This window comes from Microcebus murinus, chromosome 10 (assembly GCF_040939455.1).
Source record: "Microcebus murinus isolate Inina chromosome 10, M.murinus_Inina_mat1.0, whole genome shotgun sequence".
Taxonomy (NCBI): Eukaryota; Metazoa; Chordata; class Mammalia; order Primates; family Cheirogaleidae; genus Microcebus; species Microcebus murinus.
Genome location: NC_134113.1, coordinates 16054666 through 16073943, shown reverse-complemented (window position 1 = coordinate 16073943; position 19278 = coordinate 16054666). Strand labels below are relative to the sequence as shown.

The 19278-nt window shown below is 47.2% G+C and overlaps 1 protein-coding gene across 2 annotated transcripts in view; it reads right to left on the bottom strand.

Moving 5' to 3' along the window:
- The window catches only part of NUAK1 (NUAK family kinase 1), a 75806-nt gene that overhangs the window by 20282 nt on the left and 36246 nt on the right, over positions 1–19278 (bottom strand). For both annotated transcript variants that reach the window (XM_012772754.2, XM_020287879.2), the window contains 2 exons: positions 6677–6828; positions 4038–4103 (listed from right to left, as the gene is read on the bottom strand). In XM_012772754.2, the coding sequence (XP_012628208.1) occupies positions 4038–4103; positions 6677–6828 (218 nt within the window). The remainder of the gene's footprint in view (positions 1–4037; positions 4104–6676; positions 6829–19278) is intronic.

The window sequence follows — 19278 nt, the reverse complement described above, 5'->3', positions numbered from 1 at the left end:
AGACAGGGATTTGGCCATTCTAGCTCACTATTAAATCCCCAACAAAGGGCCAAGTACACAGAGGAAACTTAATAAATATTTTTGATTGAATAAACACTGCCCAAAGGAGAGGTTCAATTTCTCGATGAACAAACATAGGGATGGACAAGCAGATGTAGGTATGCATGGGCAGATGCACATACAAATGGATAAATGGACAAATGAACTGATTAATTAATGCATGAACACAGAGTTCTCACATTCATATCATCAAAGCCCAGAGACCCATGACTCTTAGCTGCCCCACTTGGTCTTGTTAAGCTTCAGAGGTTTCTCTCTGTCTTGGCCCTGGCCATTCAAAGCTTCTTTTCTTATCCGCGGCAGCCGCATTTCCATTGTCACAGGGGGCCACAGGCCATTTCCCCTCTGCCCCTCTACTCTGAGCCCTGGGAGCTCAGCAGATTCCCAGCCCTCTCTGAGGGGGTCAGCTGACCCTGGTGCCTGGACTTCTTCTCATTGTAAGGCGTTTTTACAGGAGCCTCCTATGGGAATTGTCGGCATTCCATTCTCCCAGAGAGTGGGATGTGAATCTGCCCTGCGTTTTATTAATTGCAAATTAATGCTATGCTGGGTGTCTATTTTGGTAGACATGCTTCCACAGAGTACGGAATGCAACCCAAAGCGGCACATTGCTCTCATTCTTTCTGCCGACCGACTGTGTGAATATTTTTAGAAGCCACACCCTCTCGCAGCGGCCAGATAAATAATTTCCGATGCCAGAAGTGCTCTTTGCAAATCGACATCAGACAAGGAAGGGGAAAGGAACTAGCTACATGGCTCTTACCAAAACTGCAGTGACATGTGACAAATTTAAACCAGTAGCATTTTTATAGGCCTCTTGGCTCAAAGCCCTCCACCCTTTAAACATGGAAGATGGATCCACATTTAAAGAAGTCTCAGAGGCAGTTCCAAAAGAGGCCCTTAATGCTCATGTCCTGATGGTTGGTACTCATCTGCATCTGTGGTCCCACAGGTCCAGACACTGATGGCCTGGGCGCTCTTGAACATAGAGGCCAGCTTGTGGCCATGTGTCTGGCTGCCTGTGTCAGCAAGTGCCCTTTCTAAATGTGCTTCAGCAAATGCTGAGTCAGGAAGAGCTGAGCACATAACAGCCAGAAGACAAATCAACGCCAGCTGAAACACATTTTTAAAAAGACCTTGGAGTGGGTGGGATGAAAAGAGAATTTGCCTGGAAGTCAAACATGTGAGTTCTAATCCTGGCTCATCATTTCTTTATTCCGAATTCAAGCAGCTCTGAAGTACCTACTGTATGTATGCCAAGCACTATGCTACAGTCTGGGGAAACAACATGATAAGATAGTCTATACTGATTCACTGTGTGACCTTGGGCACATCACCTAGACTTTCTGGGTCATAATTACTAAAACAAGGGGTTGGAAAATGACCCTCAAAGTTCTTCCAAGCTCTAGAATTCTCAGACCTGAGTAGGATTCCCTGAACAAGCAGAGAAGGAATTTAAAAGTTTTGATAATGGGAAGATTTGGTTTCTGTGTGGGATGTGTGTGTGTGTGTGTGTGTGTGTGTGTGTGTGTATGTTTTCCCTTGGGAAATGCCAGGAGTAGAAATTCTTAAGGGAAAAACAAGAGGAAAGATACACCCAAACATTAATTTTTATGATGTTCTGTGTTATTTCCCTACATAATGTACAGGGATCCTAAGTCAAAGGACTTGCTACAGGGGAGCCCCATTGCTTGTGCAAATGAGCCATTCGTCTGGCCTCATTATTGCCCTGCACAATTGCTTTCAGAATTCTAACCATTCTTCTCCTCCACTGGGGAATTCTATGACTCGGTAGGAAGCTATGTGTCTTATCACTTCTGAGACTACATCATGGGACCAAGAGGTCACACTGTACCACAGAACCCAATACCCAGGGGAGAGGCTCACATTCCAGGCCTTGTAAAGACGACATTTAATTTCGAGAGCTCTGGGGCAGGTGGCAGGAAGAATCTGGAGAGAAAGTGACTAAGGTCAATGGCACAAACCCTTAGAATGTCGCTCTCAAGCCAGGACCCAATTTTCTAGCCATGGCCTACCCACCACGCCCCAAGACCCAGGCACCTTCGGAACAGCTGACTTCTGGCTCCATTCCCTCTGCAGTGGCCAGACATTGAAGCAGGCTCCTGGTACAGCAATCGTCAACCGCTAACTGCTTTGACTATCATATTGTCTAAAATCTTCACATTTGCTATTGACTCCCCAGAACCAGGCACAGGGCATTGCACACACTAACTGCTCAGAAGATACTCACTGACCAAAAAAAAAGAACAAATAAACAATAACCCTAAGTAACAGGAACTGGCATCCCTACTTGACAGATGAGGAAACTAAGGCTTTAATCAGCAAGTAATTTGCCTCCAGTCCCGCAGTTGCTAAGGGCCAGGGTGGCAAGTCAAACCTGGGCTACCCAACTCCAGAGCCACTGCTTTTAAGCCTGACATTTGCACACAGTGCTTAGCAGTTCATAAAACCAAACATAGAGCGCCCCTCCTTTCGTCCTGAGAGCAAGCCTGGAGGTACTACTGTTGCCCCAGTTCACAGCAGAGGACACAGGGTTGGGTGGCTTTCCCAGTGTCACACAGCTAGTAAGCCACACAGCCCAGAATTTCCCACCTCTACAGTCAGTGCTGCTTCCAATATGATCCAGCCACGTGGCCAGAAATGAAGAGACCCTGAGATTCCACTTCAGTGTAATCATGTTTTCAGGGACATGTTATAGCCTATAGTTTCTACAGAGAACTGCTCAGACCAACTATGTCCTCCTCACTCTATGCACTGCGCAGAAATGATTAAGGTCAACCACCCTGCAAGAACACGAGGTCACTGGGACGTGGCTTCCAGGGGCCTCTGAAAGGACAATGGTGACTAATGGTTGCCATCATGATCTGCAAACAGAATCTGAATACCAAGGCAACCCCATTCTTCTAAGCAAGGACATAAAGTGTCCCCATCACACAACCCCCCACTGCCAGCACCACCAACAACAAAAAGTCATTCCCATGCTTTGTCCGGGGACCAGGGATAAGCCACTAACGTCACCAGCGGCCAATTGGGAGGTTCCCGCTGGTACAGGGAGTGCTAAGGCCATTTCATAATGAAACCCATGCGGTGAGCTCCGTTTATTTTGAAACTGTATTTGCTTATTTTGTAGACGTGATCAAAGGGACATGTGGAGGGCTCCCCAGGAGGCACTTGAACCCTGTCGGCCAGGAGAACTTTCTCCAGCCCCCGCGGCAGCCAGCAATAATAATCTCCATAAAAGAAACCCCAGCACTTGCTAGTTCCCAGCAGCAAACTCCAGCCTCGCTCTGGTCAGTTTCCCAGGTCCATGGCTGGCTTCAGGGGTGGGAGGGTTGAGAGGGAGAAGTGGGAGACATGGAGTGTGACAAAAAGTGGCCAGGGAAACAGTTCCAACTCTAAAATAATTTAGGGCCCTGCCAGCAAATCAAGTATAGTGACTTGAACTTGGGCTCGTGAATCGGGCAGACATGGCTTCAAATCTCAACTCAACTACTTACCACCACTGCACTACCTTGCACAAGATATTTAATTTTTCTGTGCCTCGGTTTCCCTATCTGTGAAATGATGTCAATAACAGTACCCGTCTCATAGGGTCATCTTAAAGATTGTAAGTGATATAAGGCAAGTATGATGTAAAATACATATGAAATATGTTGGTTGTTGTATCTTTATGATGATGATATTAGACTATGAGCTTCCTGCGGGCAGGGAGTGTATATTAGTCATCTCATTTTAACGCAACAGGTAGAACCATCTCTGGCATGCAGTAGGAGATCAATCAATGCTTGTCAAATTGAATTGTGTGAACTGAGAACTCAAGCAAAGAGACTTTCCCCAGCTGCCTGCTGGGGAAGGAAGTGACTGCCTGTTTCCAGGCTGCAGCTTGGAGTGGGTTAAGCTCTGCCCGGCTGCAATACCCCGGCCCTGCACATCAGTCAGCGAGGCAAGAGCTTTACCTTAATATTGCAGTTGTCATCAAGCAGTATATTTTCCAGCTTCAAGTCCCGATGGACTACACCGTTCTGAAATGAGAAGACAAGGAGGGAACTGAATGGGAGCGGTGGGATGAGAGCAAGAGAAAGAGGTAAGAGGAGGGTGAGCACAGGGAAATGTTTGACAGATTAAAGAAATGCACCAGCCCGGTGGTCTTCCCCTCCATCCTTCAGGCTGCTCTCACTGTCTTGCTGCTCCCCAGCCAGTGACCGACCAGTGACAGGGGAGCATTAGTCACTTGCTGTGTGGTTAAAGGAAAAATGACTGGAATCTCTTCTCCCCCAGAGCCTGTAAAACAGCAGGGGGATTCTTTGCCGGAATGTAATTCCACTGTGTGAAAGCAATATAATCCCAGGCAGCAGCAAACAATGTCTGTCTGGGATGGGATTCCCAGGGAAGAAGCAGATTTCTCTGCCGGGGTCTCAGAGTGTGGAGCTCGCTGGCCTTGCCTGTCTGTCTGTCTGCCTGCCTGTCTGGCTCACCAAAGTGCAGGAAAGGAATCTGGCCCATCTAATCTGACCCATGAGACCAATCCACAGCTGTCCTGAGGATAACAGAATATTTCCTAGGTAGCCAGGAAAGAAGATTCTGAAAGTTCCTCTCTGCTCAGCAGAGGGAGGGGCCAGTGTAAGAGCAGACCAGCAAGACCTGAGCCACCAGCCTGAGCAAAGCAGGTGGCTGCCACACCGTCTGACCTTCTCACTTAGGGGGACTCTGGCAAGGCTGCAGGAAGGGACAAGCAGCCAGCCAGCTGAAAGGTGAAAGGGAGTCATTAACCCTGCACAGGCTGGTGGTCTACACAGCAGCAACAACCAGCCTGCTCAATGCTGGTTTTAGACCCAATTATCTTTTTAGGGGGTGAGTGTGGGAAGAGCAGTGGGACTATTTGGGGCCGAGTGGACAAATCTCAGGGAGTACTGGAGGATTCTGAACATCATTCGGCACAGGGGACGTCTGCAGTTGAAGCTGCTCATTTGAGCAAACCAACTGGTGCGTTTACAACTGATGCTTAGTTGTTTTTTTTCCCTTTTCCTCTGACCGTTTTCCGTCTCTCTGTGCTGACTGCAGAGAGAGATGAAAACATGTATCTCTACTAATCTTTGTCACATCCGAGCCTTCAAGGGGGTGTTTTGAATTCAGAAATGCACAAAACCAAGTCTCCCGAAGGAGAGATATGGAGTAATTGCAAGCTATCTGATGTTTTTTAGTTGTAAATATCAGGAGCAGTTTGGTTTATATCAGGAATGTTGTTGCATTCCTGGTCTTCACAGTAGGATGGAATGAGTCTACTACAGCCCCATTCATACAGAATCCAAGTGCTCACACACTTCAAACAATGAAACACCGTCTCTGCAGTGCTTTACAATGATGCCCGATGATAAAATACAAAATAGTGTACAGTTCGAATCACAAGTACCTTTTGAGTCAGCACAGGGAGGTCAAATAATGTTCGTGTGCGTTAAGGGTTTTGGATTTGAATGATTGTCTTCCAATTATTGACAGAGCCACTCTCAATTAAACAGAATTTTTGACAAACCAGAAGGCCCCAGGTCACAATGATTGGTATGAAGAAGTTGACTCTGTTTGGATGCCATGTTGGATTCAAGTCACATGGTCCTCAAAATACATGATTGTTCCAAGTATAAGAGTTCTGGGGAAAGTCTCGATGAGATGAAAATCATGGCTAAAATGATTAATAACAATAATGGCTGAAACCCGGCTTGGAATTATCTGTGTACTTCATTTCCTTCTCCAGAGGCCCAGGGTAGCTACATTGTGGCTATATTATGAGCACACCCCACTGAGCTGTGTGGCAATAAAATGCATGTGTATGTAGGTAACCAAGGTACCAAGGAAAGGTACCAGGAACATAGAAAGGTTCAGGACCTTTTACCCAGTAATTCCATTTCTGGAATCTCTCAAGTAATTTATTCAATTGAAAAGAAAATATTCATGTATAAATATGTTGATTGCCAATTGTAATAACCAGAAATTAGAAACAGCCCAAATGTCCAATAATGCATTACAGATAATTTTTAATAATACATGAAAATATTTAAATTAAGATGCTAAGTGAAAAAGCAAGACTCAAACTATATTTACAAAAAAAAAAAAAAAAAAAAAAAAAAGCACCGTGGTACCCAAGATTGCATCCCGGAACAGAAAAAAGTCATTGGAGGAAAAATTGGTGAGATCCAAATAAAATCTGAAATTTTGTTCAAAGTAATGTATGAATATTAGTGTCTCAGTTTTGACAAATGTACCAAAGTAATGCAAGATGTTACCATTCAGGTAAACTGAGTTAAGCATATACGGGAACTCTCCGTGCTGTCTTTGAAACTTTCCTGTACATCTAAAATTACTCAAAATAAAAAGTTTAAATAAAAAAATAAATGTGAGGAGGAGGAGGAGGAAGAAGAAGGCTGCAAGGAAACAAGCAAAAATGTCGACAGCGGGTTATCCCTGGACTCTGGACTTGTAGGAGATGGTGATTTTCTTCTTTCTAGCTTATGAGTTCTCTATGTACACTACTGCGAACAGGTGTCACTTTCGTAACATGGAAAGGATGACGTGGTGCCGTGGAACCCATGCGGGGCCATACCTTGTGACAGTAGTGCACGGCAGAGACGATCTGCCGGAAGAAGTGCCTGGTCTCCCGCTCGCTGAGGCGTCTCCGCTCGCTGATGTAGTCGTACAGCTCCCCTTTGCTCGCGTACTCCATGATGATCACAATCTTATCTTTGTTCTCGAACACTGCAGGGGGACACGGCAACAAACAAATGCCCTGTATGTCCAGCAAGCTCACTTACGACTCCAGAGGGCATGAGTGAGAGGACAATGGAGATGACACTGAGCAGAGAGCAAAGTGCCACCAACCGACTGACAGGCCCAGCAGGACACAAATCGGCCCATTCAACACCACGAGGATTTGGGAGAGTCATCCAGCCAGGTGGACAATGGCATCGTCACCCTTGTTTCTGGACAGGCGTTTGTAATGTGGAGGGAAACGTGGTTCTCTTTCCTGAGGACCCACTCCCTTCACCAAGGTCCTTTCTCGTGAGCCCCTCCCACCAGAACAGCTCCCCTGTGGACAGGAGAATGGGTCACACACAACAGACACAGCTACCGTTCGCTAACCATTTGCTACAGACCAGGGAGCCAGGCCTGACAGAGCTACTCTGATCCCGAGATGGGTGCTCAATCTTGTCTCTTTGCTCAAAACCTTCCTGAGGTCCCATCTCACCCAAAATAAAACCCAAGGTTCTTCATGTGGCCCACCAAGTCCTCCACGATCCATGGGCCCCTTAGCCTCATAACACATCCATTCTGTGCATCTATTTACTCTGTCTCCCAAGTTCAAATGTAAATGAGGGTCGGTCTATTTCACTCACCGATGTATCCTCACACCCAGAACAGTGTTTGGCATATAGTAGAGCATCGGTATATATTAAAGGAGTAAATTCAAACTTCACAAATGAATTTTGAACACTAATAGTAAATAATTACATCCTGGTTAGAATGCACCAAGCTTGTGTTCGGTTTTGAGTACCTGCCACGTGCTAACTCGTTTAAACCTCACAACAAACTCTCAGGGAATTATCTGTAATTTTACCATTGAAAAATGAGGAAACTGAGGCCTGGGGGGTTAAGAAACACACGAAGTCTGCAATCAGGCAGTTTGGCTCCAAACACCTAGTGCAGAACCACTAGATGCAACGGCCTCCCAAAGAGCTGGCTGTAATCAGCTCCACTCTGGCTCTCAGTGCAGACGGAGAGTGGCAACATCACAGGCTGGTATTTGCCAGGACGACGCAGCTGCAATCACCTCGGGCGGGTGCCCTGCTCCAGCCTCAGGTCCTTCTCACCCAGCCTCCACCATACCAAGGAAATCATCTTCCAAAATGCTTCTCTCTCCCTAACTCTGATGCTCCCTAACGGTGATGTGCAAACTCAGGGTTCCAGGCTGGTGGCCAGGCGCCAATGCCTGGGGCTTGGGAAGGGGAGGCCACCAATGACAGACTCTTGGTCCTCAGCACCCCCTCAGCCAAATCCACTCCACTGCTACCTGTCTCACACCATGGGCTTTCGCATAAGCCGTCCTTTAAGCAAAGACAAAATCAACGATGATAGTTTTGAAATGCATCACTCCCAAAGCATATGATATAAAAACCTTTGCAGCGTACCTAAGACCCTGCCTGAAGGACCCGGGCCCACCTCCTGCCATCTCATCAGCTTCTACTCTTCCCGTCAGGACTGCCATGCCAAGCAAAGCAGAACTGTTTGCCGTTTCTCACAATCACACACGCACACTGCTGCCTCCCGCCTCTGTGTCCTCCCTCTGCCGTTACTCCCACCTGTCTTACCTGCCAGGGAAACTCCACCCCATCAGTTGAGAGGACTCAAACGTGGCCTCCACATTGCCTCCCCTCCACTGCTCACTGCACTCATCGACACTTGCCTCATGCACTTGCAAACTGTGCTGGTTTACTTGCTGACTTACATACCCATTTCCTCTGCCCAGACTATGAGCCTGCACTGAGAGAGCTAAAAACAGTAGTTTTGGAATCAGATACTCCTAAGTAGGATTCCCGGATCTGCCTTGTATTGGCTGTGTGACTCCACGAAACCTGCCCTCTCGGTGCCTCACCTTAGTCAACTGTAAAATATGAATGATATTAGTAAGTACTTCTTACAACTGTGGGGAGGATTTATCGATACCAGGTATGTCAGACGATTACAAGGTCTACACGTACAGCACACACTCACTAATGACAGCAATTATCATTGGTATCAATATTGTTGGACCTCCGGGGCCTGGGACCAAGACAGGCACAGACAACCAATGAAGAACTGAGTTGAGCTGGAACCTGCCCCAGGCCTGGGTGCTCCATCCTCCCATACCTTGTCACGGCTTCGAGAGGCTCAGGCCCCTCCAGTTCCTTTTCGGCTCCTTCAAGTCCAGCCAAACCTCTCTGATAAAATGAAGGGGGAAGGAGGCGGGCAGTGGGTGGAGGGCGGGGGGAAGGAGAGAACAGCCAGATAAAATTGGCTGCTCCGGTGTCTGCTGGCCTCGGTGTACCCTGCAGCTTTGGCTCCTGCCAGGGATTTCAGCCTGTTGTGCACTTTTCAACAATAAACTTTGGAAACTGGAAAGGCTGCCTCGGGGTGCACGGCTCAGGCTCCAAAAGTGAGAGAGTGATATGCCCTAGAGAGGGCTGCGGACTTTCTAATTTTAAAGAGGAGGAATGTAGAAAGAAGCAAAGTACTTTGACAGGTAAATAAACAAGGAGCTTCACACCCCAGAGAGTCTGGTGTGTCCTTAAAGAAGCCAGAGCCACTGGGGAAGATGTGGGTCCCCTGCCTGATGCAGACAGGACTTGTTTCAGTGGCTGGATTCTTCCCTTTCCAACTGGCTGATTTGGTACCAAGGAGATACAAGTACATTTCAGTTCAATACCGTCCAATACACCCAATATTTTACTAAGCAGCTTCCATCAATAAATCCTGCTGCTCCTGCCCCTAAAATACATCCCGAGTCTGTCCACCTGTCTCACCTCCCGGGCGAGCCTTTGCCCCCATCCTCAGGAGTTGCCAGCCTTTGCCTCTCTGCTCATTGCACTTGCAGAGAGTTGAGAAATAGCTCCAAATGCACATTCCATGGAGCATTATTGGTCCTGCAAGATATTCTAGAGATAAAAAAGGATTCCATGGTCAAACACAGGTAAAATGTCAATACTCGACCGCCCCTGGAGAGCCCGGTTATTTGGCCATTTGAATATTCTTATTGGCATCCGGGAGAACTCATCGGGATAATCAGGGACCAGCTGGGGAAACACTAGATGAATGAGATGACATCTGAGTGGTAAAACTGGCCCCTCACTGTGTCAGGCAGGGCCAGTGAGCAGCCTGGCCCGAGAACTGTCCAAGCAGCCGGGCCTGGCTCTGGGACATCATGCCCATCCCCCACCCCCCACCATAAGAAGCAGCCCAAGTCTCATGGTCAAGGCCCTGGTTGTAAGCTTAAATTAGCTAAGAGAAAACAAGACTTCCATACTTGGAGCATCAGTGGCTCATCACTGAGGCGGTGTGGTGTTACCGACAAACCTTCTTCTGCGCTTTCTTATTTAACAGCAACATTTGATGTGGGCCCACTATACCAAGCACCAGGCTGATGAGCATTTTGCATGAATATGTCACATGGGTTTGGTCCTGTGACCTCCCTTGTTTTACAGATGAGAACACCTGGGTACGACAAGGTGAGCGATAACTGCCGTGGCTACAGAGAGCAGGCGGCAAGAGCCAGGACTGGGCCCGGGAAGTCTGACTGCAGACCTCCGCTCTCAGCCACCACGTTACTGCTCACATACTTTTAATTCCTCTGAACCTGGCTGTCCTCATCAGTCCAGTGAGGCTAATAATTTCCTCACACAGCTACCCGGGGACTCAGTGAGCTGTGGGTCTAGCGCCCTCAGCACAGAGCCTCAGCCCATGCTCGGTAAATGGAAGCTACTCTCATAATTACTTCATCTGCCTCTTAGGCAGCTCTGGCAAAACAAAGCCCTAAGACTCTCCTCTCCCTGCCCGCATTGCTCTTTAAAACATGTTGTGGAGGCCGGGCGCGGTGGCTCACGCCTGTAATCCTAGCACTCTGGGAGGCTGAGGCGGGTGGATTGCTCAAGGTCAGGAGTTTGAAACCAGCCTGAGCAAGAGCAAGACGCTGTCTCTACTATAAATAGAAAGAAATTAATTGGCCAACTAATATATATAGAAAAAATTAGCTGGGCATGGTGGCGCATGCCTGTAGTACCAGCTACTCGGGAGGCTGAGGCAGCAGGATTGCTTGAGCCCAGGAGTTTGAGGTTGCTGTGAGCTAGGCTGACGCCACAGCACTCACTCTAGCCTGGGCAACAAAAGTGAGACTCTGTCTCAAAAAAAAAAAAAAAACAAAAGAAAATATGTTGTGGCTGCCCCAGAATCACAGTATTTTAGAGCAAGAAAGGACCTGAGAGATCATCTATTATTTTTCCAGAATAGTCCAGGATTCACAATGTATAAGAGCATGGCTTTGGAAATTCATACTGAAAACTGACCAGCTTCCGCAGCCTCTGCCCAAGGCTCCTTGCCCGTGGTTAAGGCCACTATCAGCGAGGTGACAGGAATACTCTCAGCCATTCTTCTAGCAAAAAGGGCTGCTTCCCTTGGGCACTTTTACAACTGGTTATTTATAAGCCCAGAAATCTTGTCTGTGTTTATGTTATTAGTCACTAAGCAAAAGCTTATTTTCCACCAGTTGGGAAGGGTTTCCTCTCTGAAAAATGAAAGCCTGTGTCTCTTGGCCAGACAGCTTTACCCAGAAGCCCGGTGGCTCCAGAATGGTGAGGAAAACTATGGCCCTTGACATGCCAGGCCTACCAGGAAAATCAAAGCCCTGAATAGAAACTGAGCTCAGCTCGGGTCAGCCCCGGCCATGTCCATGGGGCACAGAGCCTGGTTTTTAGTGTAGCAAGGGAGTTTTAGAAAGCGCCTACTATGCGATGGCACAGAGGATGTTGAAGGAAGATTTTACCCAGCTTAGAGGGGAGAGAAAGGCAGGCCAGGCAGAAGGGCAGCACAAGGAAGGGGACCCTTTTGCAAACAGGAGAACCAGCAGCAGCTGGCAGGGCCAGGGACTGGGAGAAGAGAAAGAAGAGGACAAGGAATAAAACACCGAGGCCTAGAACACCCACTGACTCCAGGGGAGTCAGTCAGGCGACCAAGCATTGCCAAGAACAATCTAAGACATGGGAACAAGGGACAGGGTAGCATCCAGGGTCCTGGACCCACAAAATAGTTCAGGGCTCACTTCTTCCCAGCTGACTCCCCACGGAGTGACCTCTCCTTCCCTAGAAGGCTTATACTAACAACGGTTAACATTTATTGAGCAATTACTACATCCCAGGTATTAAAACATTCAATTCTCACAACAATCCCATGAAATAGGTATCAATATTATCCCTAGTTTATAAATAGGGAACCAGTTCTCACATCGAGAAACAACACTGCTAGCCCCCTGCAAGCACACCCCCCCCCCGCGTCCTCTTTCTGTCATTAACCATCTCCCCAAGGACATGGAGAAGCCAAAATCATGAATATGATGAATGTAAGCCAAAATCACAGATGAGCTTTGCCAATTTTGAAATTAAAAAAAAATATGGAATCGTGCAGTATACATTCTTTGGTGTCTGGCTTCATTAACTCAACATAATGCTTATGAGAATAATCCGTGTTGTTCAATGTACTCAAAGACTGTTCATTGTCGTTGCTCTAGAGTACTCCATGCACACGTATCATGGTTTATTTATCCATCCTGATATTGATAGACATTTGGGTTGTTTCCACTTGAGGGTCATTAAGAACAGTATTGATGTGAGCATTCTCGTGCCCCCTTTTGATGCATATCTACATGTATTTCTGTTGGGTCGATACCCAGTAAGATTTGATGGCAAATTTGTGTGACTCTTGCCATGACTCTCCACCACCTTCCTCCACCATCCCATTCGTTCTCTTTGCATTATACTCAATAAAGGTTCTCCTTCATTAAACGGATCCAACCTCACCATCTTTCCTGAAAATGCTTTATAATCAGGCTCTTTGAACCATTTATCTGAGCATTTTTTTCTTTGTGTTAAAGGGAATACACAAGCAGCATAAGGCACAGTCTTTGCCCTCAAAGAGTCGTTTTCTAGTTGCAAATGACTAGTACTTATAAAATAATTCAAGAGCTGACCTGCATGGGACCGACTTTAAGTACTAAGTACCTGGATGGTCAGAGAGAAAGATCAGTGAGGTGGGTCTGAATGGGCCTGAACTGACTCCTAGAGAAAGCAGGCATGAAACTAACCAACCAAAATGACTTGGGTTTTGCTTTTGAGCTGGTTTTTACCATTGTTTCAACATATCTCAACACCTAAACTCTCTCTCTCTTTCCTTCTACTGTTCAGAAGGGCCTTCCTTATTCCCAGACACCAACTTGAATTATTGTTCTTGTTCTCTGTTTGTTTTCCATTTCAAGGGAGAGTGGGGATTGGTTGCTATAGCAACAGCTGTGTCTCCAAATTAATCCTGAATTTCATCAGATGCTCAGTTTGACAGTCCAGCTCTGCCTTCTGGGTAATTAGCAGGGCTTTCACAACCACGTTAATTACCCAACTCCTAACGATTCCCTCCTGCTGCCCTCGAGGTTAATAACACAACTTGTATAACTTGAGAAAATGTGTGTTATAAAAACAATGCTCTGGCCTGGGAGGAATGCTGATGAGTGAGGAGATCTTGGCATTTTAACCATCCCCTGGCCATGTCAGAGCCAAATACATTAGGCCATTTAGGAAGGAAGTGGCCTTGGGGGGATCAACCTACAGGATGCTCCGTGAAGACCTGGTTATGAACAATGGCAGGTATCTTTCTGGTTTACATGTAACCGCGGGCAGGTGGGGGCGTTAAACAAAAAGGCCAAGGGCCTAGGAGTGGACCAGTCAGAATTCCCTTCAGGCCTTTGCCTTCTACCAGCTCCAGCTCCTAAATGAGGTCCAGGACGTTGCCATCCCTTCCACAGTGCTGCCTCCGCATGCAGCAGCCTTTTTATTACTTTCCCAAAACCCCAGGCAGAAGTAGCTTTCCACTCCTAAGCCATGCTCTTTTACTAAAGGTCAGTAGGATCTTTACAGACGTAGCTAATTTTTCATGTCAGGAATGGAGTGATCTTTCCTTGGAAAGAACTGTCTGCAAACTAATCAGGTCATTTAGTCAATACAAGATTCATTCTTCAAAAAATCCTCCCCAGAACATTTTATACCCCTCATGGGGGCTCACGACTTCACTAAACGGTCCTCTGATGCCCAGAGTTGGAAAACCCGTGGCAGTAAGAGCGAGAAAATTAAACTGGACTGGCAGCTCCCCCATCGTCCACGAACTGGTCAGAGTTGAGTCAGCGTGTTTCCTGGTTTGGACAACGAAAGGCTTTTTAAGTTCACTCATTGTCTTTTCTTGAACCAAAACTCTGGATGTTGGCTGGCGTGCTCAAGGAGAACCACAGCCAGCCAGGCCACCCACTGCCAGCCGTGGACTTCGCAGAAGGCAGAAGAGATGGTAAGAAGGCAAAGACGCTGCCTGCAGAAGAGGGGGTGCAGAAGGCTGGCCAAGAGCCGTTCGTTCCTGCCAAGATTATCAGTGCTACTTGGGGGCCCACTGTCAAATCCTAGGAAGGTAGGGGACATGGCCAGGATAGAGAAAGGAGTCGAGTGGCAGAAGGGACTCATGCTGGGGGGCATGTCCCTGGAACCACACAGGGCCCTACAGTGGAAATAACGGGCTCCAATGGCCAGCAACACACCTCACCACACACACGCCCCTGCCTATCTCCCTGCCATTCCCTCTACCGCTCCGCCTCAGCCTCTCTCGCTCGCTCGCTCTCTCTCTCTCTCTCTCTCTCACACACACACACACACACACACACACACACAATCCTGACTCTGACAGAGCCCCGGCAATTGATCAGAACCTCTCACAACCACCCCAAGCTGAAGCAAGGGCTCTTGTGCTTGGGACAGAGAACTCCTGAGAAGAGCATGCTCCCCCAGTTCCGGCAGTGATGGGGCAGGATCCTTCCATGAAGATAGCCTTAGTCTTCCATGCCTGGAAACGCCAGCAGAGGTTTTTTTTCCTCTGGGGACTCATCACACCAGGGTTTTGGAAAAGCCAGGCCTGGGGTTATCACACTTCTGGCTCTAGCCACTGCCTGACCCCCCACGTATGGCCAGCTCGGCCACTCTGAGGAGTATCTCTCCAGCTCTAAATTCCAGTCTGCCTCACGGGGCAACACAGCGCAGCGCAGTAGTTAAGAGCCCGACTCCTAGAGCCAGGTGACCTGGGTTCAAATCCAGGCTGCTCTACTACTTACCAGCTGGGTGACCTTGACAAGTTACTTAGCCTTTCTGTGCCTCAGTTTCTCCACCGGTTAACATGAAGCCTCTACCTTATGTCCTTTTTGTGAGGATTATCACAGCATGCGGCAGCAGGTGTAAGCATAAATATTAACTGCTACTCTAAGGCAGCGAGTCTTAGTTTAAGAAGGAACAAATGAAGACGTGCCTGGATCAGATCCACGGTTATGGATAGGACAGGTACTGGCAGAATCCACACCTGAGATTGTATTTGTGCCCTTGAGGTGTGCGTGTGTGATGGGATAGAGGTGGGGAAATGGCAGAGATAGGGAACTGACACTCAGAGACATCAAAGGACTCAAGGGGCCCAGAGCAGAGGCTGGGGTGCAGACAAGCTCTCTATACATCCATTCTGCAGCCCCGAGTGCTGTTCCAAAGCATGGATGTCTGTCTCTGGGTTGTACCTGCCAGGTGAGCCCACTGTCAGAAGTCATGATGAGGAAGGGGAAGGACACATTTCTCAAATCAGGAAATCCCAGGCTCTGCAGGTTAGAAGTCACCTCCAACCCCCCTTTCAATATCCAAATCCTCTCTGTTGTGCGTGGTCTTTGTGGAGGGTCCTCTTCTGTGTTCTGTGAACTTCCTAAATGCATGCTGTGGACCATATAAGCAAATTAAGAGAACCATCCCAGTTGGCTTCAAAAGACCTTACAGCAAAGGGCAATACAGTCTCTCTTTTTTTCCTTTAAAACTCAGAGGCCAGCACAAGTGCTGTTATTTAAGGCACTAGCAAGTACTGAATTCCAGGAAGCCCAGGAGGGAGAGGCAGGAGAGCCAGGGAGTAGCGTTAGTTTGTAGTTGTTTTATTTCTAATCTCCAGCCTCTAGAAAAATGACTTGGGTGTAATCAAATGAAAACAATGAAAATAATACCCTTGAAGGTCAAATAGCTAACTTAATAGGAAACTCATCAGAAACGTGGTTGGACAGACTCACAGCTGAAGGGCTCGTCCAAATGACTAAAAGTGGAGAAACCTCTCTGGTGCTCTGTTATTAACAAGGGTGAGTCCTTAATTTGGACCCAGTCTGCAGGGACTTCGCGTGGAACTTGTGAATCTGGCAGCAGAGGGAGTGTGTTAAAATGCTCAGCAATTCGCCACGGGTTCAAAAGAGTAAACACAAGCATAATACACCCCTTTGCCAAGTTCAACAAACTGCTTCATGGGGCTCTGAGTCCCTGATGAGGGCAGCGACCAAATGCTAACTAAGTAAACCCAAGCCCAAAGGTATCTCTCACTGCTCACTGGTGACGGCTGCCAGACACACGTTCTTCTCTGGAATTCATTGATGACAAATGATTGGAGCAAGACAAGTTTCCAGAGCAAGGCTTATTTCCTCTTGGTCGCAAGATTAGGGCCACATTTCTCAGGCTGGCCAATTAAATTGGAGCCCTTGGGGGGCACGGCCCAGGCATCAGCATTTTTTGCAAACTCCTCATGAGATTCTACTGCACATCTAGCATTCAGAATCACTGATCTAGGCAACCTGGCCTCAATCTTCTCTCCTACCACTTCCCAACAGGAGTTTCTACTCCAGCCAGAAAGGACATCTCACTGATCCCTAAACGTCGCATCCAGAATAATCGATACCATTTATTAGCATGTCTCTGGCACCGTGTGTAACAATTTTATTCATTAGCTCATTTAATCCCGCAACGTTATCTATAAAGTAGCTAGCTACTGCCCCATTTTATAGATAAGGAAACTGAGCTTCAGAGAGCTTAATCACTAGCCCAAGGTCACACAGTAGCAACTGGCAGAGCAATTGGCTCACACAACTAAGCCTTTTTGGACAATAAACATATTCTCACCTTACTAGAATAGTACCTGGAACATGAGTATTCAATAAATTTTTGTAAAACAAATGAATGACTGAATGAATGCATGACTAAAAAAGCAAATGAATGAATGAGAACAGTAGGTAATATTAATGACCACTGACCTTGTTAGAATAATTCAGCCATTCTCTGTCTTCAAAAGAGCCTACATCAGGGCACGCTTGCAAGTCTTCCTGCCTGAGAACCCTGGGTTAGCACAGCTGAGCCTGAGAAGGGAGCTGTGAACTGCTTCCACTGTAGGTATTTGTGAATAATTGATGTGAGAAATGCAGCCCTGCTTTGCTTTCTCTAATACAGTGGGGTTCTCAAACTGGAGGGCATCAGAGTCACCCTGAAGGCTCGTTATTACACAGTTTGCTGGGAGCCATGTCCAGCAGGTCTGGGGCAGGGCCCAGCTGACACCAATCACATGCATCATTAGGCAGCTTGGCAGGGTCCTGCCATTCCCAAGGGTCATTTTCCAGGAGCCGGAGACACAGCAGCCACACTCTGTGACTCCAGGACCTCCGCTGGATTCCGTGGAAACATCCTGCAAAAGCCCCTGGCCACAGCTAGGAGGGCCTGCAGTGCACGATACGGGCTGCGGGCTCTTCCACAGACCCCAACCCTGGGTGTTTCCTCTGCTCCTCTGGACTTTTAGAGCAGTGATTTTCACCAGGAGGCAAGAGCGACATCCCCTTCCCGAAAGATCAGAATTTCAGGAGGCACAGGTAGCTTGAAAACGCTTCCGGTAATGCAATTTCTAAGAGGATGAGAGTAGCTTTTAACTGACAGTGAACTCATCCGAAGTGTTTTCATGGGAGGAATTCAGAGAATATTTGAGAACACAAACTCCTTTATGTCTTCTCACTGGCAGCAGGTTGAAGGCTCACAGGGCGGGGGCATGAGATTCACACACTTATCAAAGGAGGCATGTTTTTGTCTATTTTGGTTCCTTCTTTTTTTTTTAAAGTTTGAGAGATTCTTTCAACAGATGAGAGATCACAGCTAACAAATGCCAGAGACGCTTCCTACTCCGTCCCAGAAAGCCAGGATCGCCCTTACCTAAAATAGGAGAAGTGATGAAAGAGCTGGCCAATTCTAGCAGGTCACACTGCAAAGGGCCAATAAAGAGATGTAATCTTGTCTGGCCAGAAGGAGGGATTTCCAGAAACCAAAACCAAGGGCATGAAAGTGAAGGCACAGGCCGAATCTCCCCCACCTCCCACACCTTTTGAATTTTACATGCCGGACTGTGACCAGATGGGATGAGAAAGATGTTCGTTCTCAGTGGTTTTGTAGATTGGGTCTTCTAGGCTTTCAAAGGGGAAATGAGAGTGAGACAGCGTGCCTTTGATGTTTGAACTCCCGGTCCTGAAATCAGAACCTCGGGCAAAAACTGTTTTTATCTCTTCCATCCTAGGCAACCAAGTAGAAAGCTCTGGCGGGCACTTCCTTTTCAGCTGTTTTTTCCATATTGTCAATTACCTCCCCGCTGAGAGAATGGAATTCCTTTGACTCTAGACAGGGGTCCATGTTGGAGATGGTGCCAGAGATTTCTTTCTTTTCTCTCGATGAGGTTACCCTTAGCATCACACACTAGAAAGTGTCTGTCCATCCTCTTTTATTTACTTAGCATTAGAAGCCAGTTATGGTTTGTGTTTATACACAGTTGACAAATTTGAGGGTTAATCACCTTCACCCACAGGTCAATAGGAGAGCTAACCCCAGGGGCTGGCTGGAGAAAGACACATTTGAAAGGAATTATTTTTGAGGTTTGGTGAATCACAGAGTTGCTTCAGTCACAGATTCTATGGGCCTGCAGGAATTGAGAATTTTGTATAAATAACTTAACACTTTCATACTGTAGAAAACATTTGACCTATGAGTTTACCAGATCTGGGCCCCAACCTGAGATACTGGCAGAAATATTTTCTAAAATACCTACAAAGGTGGGACTTAATCCTCTGAGATATATAAGACAGTGTAACCTCTGCGAAGGCTAGGAATTCTCTGTATCACAGGGTCGAGGACAACTAGAGATCTTTCCTCCAACTAGAGATGGCTGCAGACCACCAACTGACCTGGTTAGTATCAGCAACACTGGCTTCAACTCTCGGATCCACCACTTATTAGCTGGTGCCAACTTGGAAAACAGAGCTTGCCTCTAAGCTAAATTTTCCTTGCCACAAAACAGGGATGTTAAGAGTTCATATTTCACACACGCAAGGATTGAGATAATACAGGCACACCTCCTAGCACAGGGTAAACACGCACTCCTAGCTACTATCAGTGCTATTTTAAAGTACAAATCGAAAAACGCTACTTCTTCCTCAAAACTTTCCAGCGGTTTCCCAGTATTCCCAGTGTAGAATCCACACTCCTTCCACTAGCCAGCGTGGTCCACGTC